Source organism: Drosophila takahashii, chromosome 3R, assembly GCF_030179915.1.
Source record: "Drosophila takahashii strain IR98-3 E-12201 chromosome 3R, DtakHiC1v2, whole genome shotgun sequence".
In the NCBI taxonomy this organism is placed as follows: domain Eukaryota; kingdom Metazoa; phylum Arthropoda; class Insecta; order Diptera; family Drosophilidae; genus Drosophila; species Drosophila takahashii.
In genome coordinates, this window is record NC_091681.1 from 28824728 (window position 1) to 28832245 (window position 7518).

The following is a 7518-nucleotide window of genomic DNA, read 5'->3' on the forward strand; positions in this document are numbered from 1 at the left end:
CAAGTGCATAGATAACAAACGAGTGCAAGGATAACGAGGCAACACGGCAAGGACTACGTCTACGACCACAGCTACATCTGCTGCTACAACTGCGATTGTGGCTACGGAAATAACGCGAAAAATGGCGCAACAGTAAAGGCGAAGGGAGACGACAGTGAAATATTGAAATACAATTGGTTTAGGATAAGATCACACACAGCCCCATATCTCTTCCCACTTCCACCACCCCGAGGACCAACAGGATGGCACTTAAAGATGGCGCCAAAGGATGTGGGATAAGTGGTTTTCAGTTGGCTCGCATTTCGCTTTAAGTCCAGCCAGTTGATTTAAATGGGCTACATCAAATATTGAATAAGAGATTAGTTGTTCCAAGCTTGTCAAACTCTAAGTAAAATGAATGGGGTTAGTCAGCAGGTAAGAAATTCACTGAAGGAAAGAGCCTTACTTTAAATCAATAATGGAAAATAAATCCTCATATTTTAAATCTATTTATAATAAAATTTTGAATGTTATATTATAGCTTTAATAAAAGAAGTTTTTTTTTAAATAAAATAAATTGTAAGTAAATTGTAGCGAAATAGTTAAAAGTATTACAACACTTATATGATAATATTTATATCATTTCCATGTTTTCTCAAACACCGAAACATATTCTTTAATAATTTTCTTGTTTTCCAGTTTTTTTTCGATTTTATTTCTTATAATAGAACAATTTCTTTCAGTGCAGCTGCAAGAGTTCGAAAAGGGATAGTCGGCAGGTAACCCCTTGAAGTACTTTGCTCGCGACCTCGCCTTCGTCTAAGGTAGTTAAATTGCGCGTCAGTGTCAGCGGCAGAATTGAAATCCTTTTCCACTGCAGGCACTCTGAAAGACCCTTCTCCCCCTTCCGCGTTTTCCACACCCCCTCTCCCCTCGATCCTGCGTCAATCACGAACCGCTTTTCCCCATTGAGTGGGACACGTTTTCATGGAACTTTTCCAGCTGCGCCGAAAACTTGGCCACAAACAAGGCGACACATGACACGTACTCGACTTGACTCCGCTCGAAAGCAAAATCAAAAGCATCGTCTCGACTTGTCCCCTTTTGCTCCCACATTTTAGTGGGCGGGGATTAGTTCTGGTTTTTTCAGTGTTTTAAAGTTTAAAGCTCTTTTGCGGCACATTTGCATATTAAGTGGCATGCGTTGGAAGTTCCCGGCTGCCGCCTGTCGTTAGTTTTGGCCTAGGCTTATGCCAGAGCCAATCTTGAGCAAGGTAACCGCTTTCCGGGCCAAGTTGAGAGTCTCAAGAATCACGGCTGTCACTGCGGGATTTTCCCTTTGAGCGCTTTCGGTTTTCCCCACACTAATCCCGGCGAGCTGATAAGTCAAATTAGCATAGATTGATGAAAACATTTTGTCGCTTGTCGAGGATTTGTTTGGCATTTACACATTTACAATACATTGCGAGGAACATTAAGGCAACTACAGTCACTTGACTTACAATACTTAGTTGGGCCCATATGACGAGGCACTAAGATGTGAGCTTGAAGCTGGGATTACAATTCTTGAAACCAAAAAATAAAAAGGTAAATCAGTCATCATTGTAAAATAACAAAGAAGGGACGAAGGAAAATATGTAAACACAAAATAAAACCTATAAAATACTAAAACAGCAAAAATTTTAAAAATAAATTAATTGAACAGGAAATTGTAGGATTAATAACCTTTGTCAAATTTTCAAAATCGAATACTTTGATAAATTTTGGGTTTCCCTAAAGGTTTCAGATCACATCGTCAAGTTCTTCACATGGCCTACTGTCATATGGGTCTAGCATTTATCACTTGTCAGCTAACACAAATCGGTTTTGATCGGTAAACTAAACTATTGATCGCTCCTTTCGCAGGCTGGCAGTCTTGATCTGAGTTTCCGCCGGAGTGGAGCACCCGTTGACCACGCCGTTGACACAGGCCCGTACTGAGATCCGGTAAACGGTGTCCGGTTCCAGTTGGGCCAGGGTGTAGGAATGCTGACCGGCCGGCACCTCGATGCCAGTCATGGGCTCCTCGACGATGCATTTGTCCTCCACTTGCTGGACCACCGAGGCGTGTGAGTTCTGGCATTTGGGCAGGGCATGACGGATATTGTACCTTTCCCTGCCCACGTCCTGTTGGTCCCTCATCTTCTGCTCACTGTTCAGTCGGAATTTCTCGTAGGTCAGTGCGTCCGCCTTGTCCTTCTCGATGGTTTCGTTTGTGGGCGCTGGAGTGGTTGGCGCCGGAGTGACGGGCTCCTCCTCCTTCTTTAGGGACAACATATGCTCGTAGTTTATCACCTTTTCGAATTCCCTTCGGCGATAGTCGTAAAAGCGTCTAAGGGAAATAGCAATAAATTTACTAAGAAATCGAATTTGGTTTTCTTTCTAAGACTTACGAAACGTAAATGAGATTGGGCAGCGCATCTTCATAGGTGATTTGCTCCTTGTTGTAGTAATCCTCGTCATCCGGCTGAGGACCCGAGTCGTACGGCTGCACATCTATGCACTCACAGTCCAGATCCTTGATATTTGATGCCTCCGAAATCAAATAGTTTTTCTCCTTTTCCCCCTTGGTGACATTGTGCTTCTCGGAATAGACGAAATATTTCGAAATCACACCATTCGGACGACTCGGTGACCACCAATGCAAAACCTATTAAGAAATAGGATTAATGTACATAATGGTTACTAAAGATATACTTACAATTTGGGAGGTAGTTACCGAGCTACCATATATACGGACCACGGGACTTGGCCTATCGGGCAGCGTTTGAAAGTAACCGATTTTCGAGTAGGCGTCCATCTGAATATGGTATTCGGTTCTGGTGAGGGTCTTCACGAAATACGCATACTGTGTATAGGGCTTCAGGCCGCTTATAACATGACGTCGACTCTTGTTGGGCGAAACATCCATGAGCCAGCTAAAAAATATTATAGGGAAAACCTATAGATCAATTTGGAACGAGGGGAATTGCTCACCCACTTGTCATGACCGCAACCATGCCGACCATCGTACATAGTCACGTTCTGCAGCGGGGCTTCCTTGTAGTAATACGAATATCCTATCAGCGTTTCCATGCCCTCCCAGTCCATGTAGTCCAGGATAATGCGTACCGCAGTGGAATTTAAATCCTCCACTTTGGGCGTGAGGGAGCGCACTCCGTCGCCACAAATCACGCGTTCGCCGTTCGAATTGGGCGATACATCGGCCACAGATATGTTCTCCCCGCTCTTCAGGGAGCTCTGCAACTGGTGGACCTTTTCGTAGCACAAACGGGGATTCAGGTGGAAGAAGAGCATGCCGCGCTGAATGATCACCTGGTGATTGGGTGGCCAGATGTGCTCCAGGTGGTAGTTGTTCACCACATAGAGGGCGTATCTATAAGAGCAATTTAAATTTATATTAAAATGGTATTAAATCTAGTAAAAAACCCACCTGTTTTCCACCAGCTTATCCCCTCTTATGGCATCTAAATTCTGCAGAAATGTGAGTGACATCAGCTGTGCGGAGTGTATTACTTTCAGATAGCCAGTGATCTCTTTAACACTAACCAAAGCATTTTCCAAGGCTTCTACTATTTTCTCTGCAAGAAATAATAATTATAAATTGGAATTTACTAGTCCATCATTATTATTTACCCTTAATATTTGTCAGCTCGATGGTCAGTGAACCATTGATGGTCACACAATCCTGCAGAGACTCCAAGTCTGCAGCCACCTTGATATGGAAATCGCCCTTGCACTCCACCTGGCAATGGGCCATTCCCTTAGTGTCCAGGACCTTTTTCTGATTTCCAGGACACTTCTTTACGCACTGGTAGCCACGAACCAAGGGAATCCTTCCCAGTTCCCGGCACTCCCTGTTGTTAATGCACCTCCTTTTGTTTATTTCGAAACTCATGAGACACTGATTCACACAGCCCCATTTTCCCTGATAATTTCCACACAGGGAGCAACCTTGGGTGTAGCACCCAGTGACGCAGTTGTGATCACAGCATTTTCCCGCTTCATCGCATCCATTTTGTCCACAGGCCTTGGGGCAGTCCTTGGAGCGCGGTGGCAGGAGACGAAGTTGCGCGGTGTTCACGTTCCAGCAATGCTCCGAGGAGTTCTTAACCGAATCGAAATCCGATGACAGGCTGTCACACAAAGGACACTGGCTCTGCGGCCTGTTGTGCTATGGAAAAAACAGAGGTCTTATAATGTTGGAAAAATTAAACAAAAGCTAAGAACTAGCTGTGGTATTCAAATTCAAATATTTTCTTTGCTAGAAGTGATTAAAAAAGAGTTTTTTTTCCTATTTTGAGTAAGTTATTTGATTTACTATTTATGCCGAGTGGACTAATTTTAAAATATATATCTATACTTGTAGCATTAAAAAGAATGAAAAACAAACAAATAAAAAATAAAACATAAAAACAACAACATTTTCCTTTTCAAGCCGCTAAAGTAAACAAAAGCTTTATTCAAATCAACACAAATATTTTTGTAAACTCTGTATAAGTAGGTATAAAAAAAAGATGACACACATTTAAACAAATCTTTCAATTAGTTTGTTTACCTTTTCTGGGGCACCAATAAATATGCTGATTTATATGAACTCACTTTTAGGGAATAGTGCTGCTGAGTAGAATTGCCCATTAGGTAGAGCCAATCGACGGTTTCCACGAAGCACAGCAAGGGGTTAGATTCGATGCGAATGGAGCCCTTCTGGATGCGCAGCAGCTCCACGAGACCAAGTTCCCTGAGGTTCCGATTCTCGTAGGCCACCAGGGAGTACTCATCGAACAGAAGGGAGTGTCCCCGAATGATCTGCAGTCGGGGGAATATCGACTGAAGGGTGATCAGCCCGGTGCACCTGTACACCATTAGATAATCACTGATTTCGGTGACATTGCTGGCCAGCGATTCGATGATATAATTGCCGGCTGCAGCGGTCAAATCCACATAGGCCAACCGTATGTGACCCTCCACATGCGTACAGTTCTGCAGTTTCCGGAAGTCCGCAATCTCATTTATCTCCAGCGATCCACAGACGGTGGTCTGGTCTTCGGATCTGGCGAAAACCGGCCAAACGACAGATCCGAAAAACAACAATAGCAGCGGAATTGGAATTGGAATGGGAATCGGAATCCGGAGCAGATGCCCCATTCTGCCACCTGACACTTCCAATTGAGAGCACTTGACCCGGGCGTTAAGGGGCTCTTTCGATCAATTAGCGCGCCCGCTTGAATGTCAATGTCGATTTTCTCGCTCGATCTCGGCCCAATCTCTCTATATACACTTATTTCGATATTTTTCCAGCTTCTTCGGGAAGAGTTGCTGTCGCGGCAACGATTCGATTTGGACTGATACCGATGCCATTCGAACGGCGTTCTCTGCCTTCGATCTCTTCAATTAGCCTCTTCTTTCGGTTTTCACTTTGTTTTGTTTTATTTTGTTTTGTTTCGCACTGTTATTTCTTTTTTATGCGCTCGCCTTCGTTTTCTAAACCCTTCGCTTACACCAGCGGAAAAATTTGATACTTTGAGAATAAATGGAATATTCTGTTTTCATAATGAATTTATTTAGTTTTTAGTCTTTTTATAAATCTTAAATATTTTTTTTGGAAATTTTAAAGAACACTTATATACTTTATAGAAATCTGAAAAAATATAACACATAAATTTAAATGATAAGGTTTCTAAAAAATATTTTATTTATATCTTTTATGATAATATTATTATCATCTACCGAAATTTTAATTTATTTTTTTGCCTGGTGTATGGAACGTCATGAGAATGGAGAGCAATATCGGTGGCTGTGGTGTGAGAAGACTGATGGTTTTATTGGGGAGAAAACTGGGAATATTTACGTTAATAAAAATAAACATTTATGGCCATCCTAAGGTATTATACATGCCGCTCTTGCAGTTTGTTTCGAATTGCTCGTTCTCTCTGAATTTTTTTAACCCCTTGGGCAAAAAAGTCTTAAATGAAAATTATAAAAAATGGGCGGCTATGGAAATCTGTATCAATTAAATTCCAATCTAATTAAATTCCAGCAAGAAGTGCTTATAAAATTCTGAAAAAATAAACCCTTTTAAAAAATTGTTTGTACTCCACTGCTTCATCTTGTTGGGGCGATCATTTCACGCATCTGCTACCTTTCGCGTTTTTCTCATTGCCGTTTCCTTTTTGCCGGCAGCCCAAAAACACTTGTTACTTCTGCATCCGCCACTGCCCCCCTGCCACGCCCCCCGCGTGACCTTGCAACAGTCTGCAAACCGGTTCAGAGTCGCCCCCGTCCCTTCCGCAGTTCTTACCCTTTTTTGCCCCAGAGTGCATGCTTTTGTTTTTGCCTTTGCGCAGAAATTAAATTGCACCGGCGAACAATTCAATTAGAGTGAAGGCAAAAAAAAAGCAACAAAAGTAAGAACAGGCAAAAAAAAGGGAAAAACCAAAGCTAAAATCCAATTGGAGGAGTAGTGAGCAGTGAACATCGCGCAATTGGCAGTTCATTAAAGTGCAAGTAACGCTTACGAAGCTCAATTGGAACCGGGGAAAATTTCTAAATTTAGCTAGATGTAAATTGAATAAGGACGCCCAAGCATAAACAATTTTTGAATAAAAATAAAACGAATTTAGCTCGCATTTTATGTTAGATTTATTTCAGTAAAATATGGTAATGCTCCACAAATATAATTGCATGGGCAAGCTACAGCAATTTGTACACTTTTCCTGATGTTATTGCATTCATTTTATCAACTACTGATTTTAAATAAATATTGAACAGAAATAGATAAATTAATCTCCTGATAATTATTAATCTTATTATCGAATTATAATCAATTATAAATATTTTCACAATAATAATGCACTTTATAGTTAAGTTATTAAGTTTATTAAAAATATTTTAATATTTTTTATTTATGCAATTAATGGTTAAATCGGAAAATCGTTCGATTTATAATTTGACAACTTATCTTTGTTGATATATGCACTCTTTATCAAATGTATTAAAGCCAATATTTTATTTATATAATATTTTTTTGCAGGGAATATGCAGTTCTTTTAAGTTCCTAAGAACAAATATCATAAACTGAATCAATTTTAACGAGCGCCAAATGCACAAATTCACACAAAAACACCAGATGCACCATCAAATAGTCGCGGCAAACGTGTGAAAAAGCCACACAGGCATAACTATCAATGATTTTTTCGTTAGCTGATGTTTTTCTTGTTTTTCGCTTCTCAACTGTGAATCAATTTTCGCAGTAATTTGTAGAGCCTGCGCTGATGTGTAACGCGCGGAATTTAATGCACCATCCTTTCCGGCGGCACGTCAAACTATGAGCACCCATACCATCGCACACTGCACACAGAGAGCCCACACAACCAGAGGCGCCAATTATTGAATATGCCCGGAGCACAGTGGCAGTGGTTAAAAGGGGTTTCAGGGGGGTGTGGGAAAATGGACAGCGTTGCTACTTTTTTTCAAAAAATATTTAAATATTAAATTTTT

At 41.1% G+C, this 7518-nt stretch overlaps 1 protein-coding gene across 1 annotated transcript; it reads right to left on the reverse strand.

Annotated features, from left to right (window-relative positions):
* Positions 1-1376: 1376 nt before the first annotated feature.
* Sdr (Secreted decoy of InR) lies at positions 1377-5435 on the reverse strand. The gene is made up of 7 exons (XM_017147164.3): positions 4621-5435; positions 3655-4192; positions 3452-3599; positions 2999-3394; positions 2720-2936; positions 2412-2668; positions 1377-2350 (listed from the first exon to the last, which is right to left on the reverse strand). Exons 1-7 carry the CDS (start codon positions 5164-5166, stop codon positions 1858-1860), a joined length of 2595 nt encoding a protein of 864 aa, XP_017002653.2. The 5' UTR covers positions 5167-5435; the 3' UTR covers positions 1377-1857.
* Positions 5436-7518: the final 2083 nt, after the last annotated feature.

Coding starts and splice junctions, on each gene's coding strand:
- Sdr (XM_017147164.3), bottom strand. CDS start 5,166: ATGGGGCATCTGCTCCGGATTCCGATTCCCATTCCAATTCCAATTCCG. Junction 3,600..3,654: donor CGAGCTGACAAATATTAAGG/GTAAATAATAAT, acceptor TATTTCTTGCAG/AGAAAATAGTAGAAGCCTTG. Junction 2,937..2,998: donor CATGGTTGCGGTCATGACAA/GTGGGTGAGCAA, acceptor AATATTTTTTAG/CTGGCTCATGGATGTTTCGC.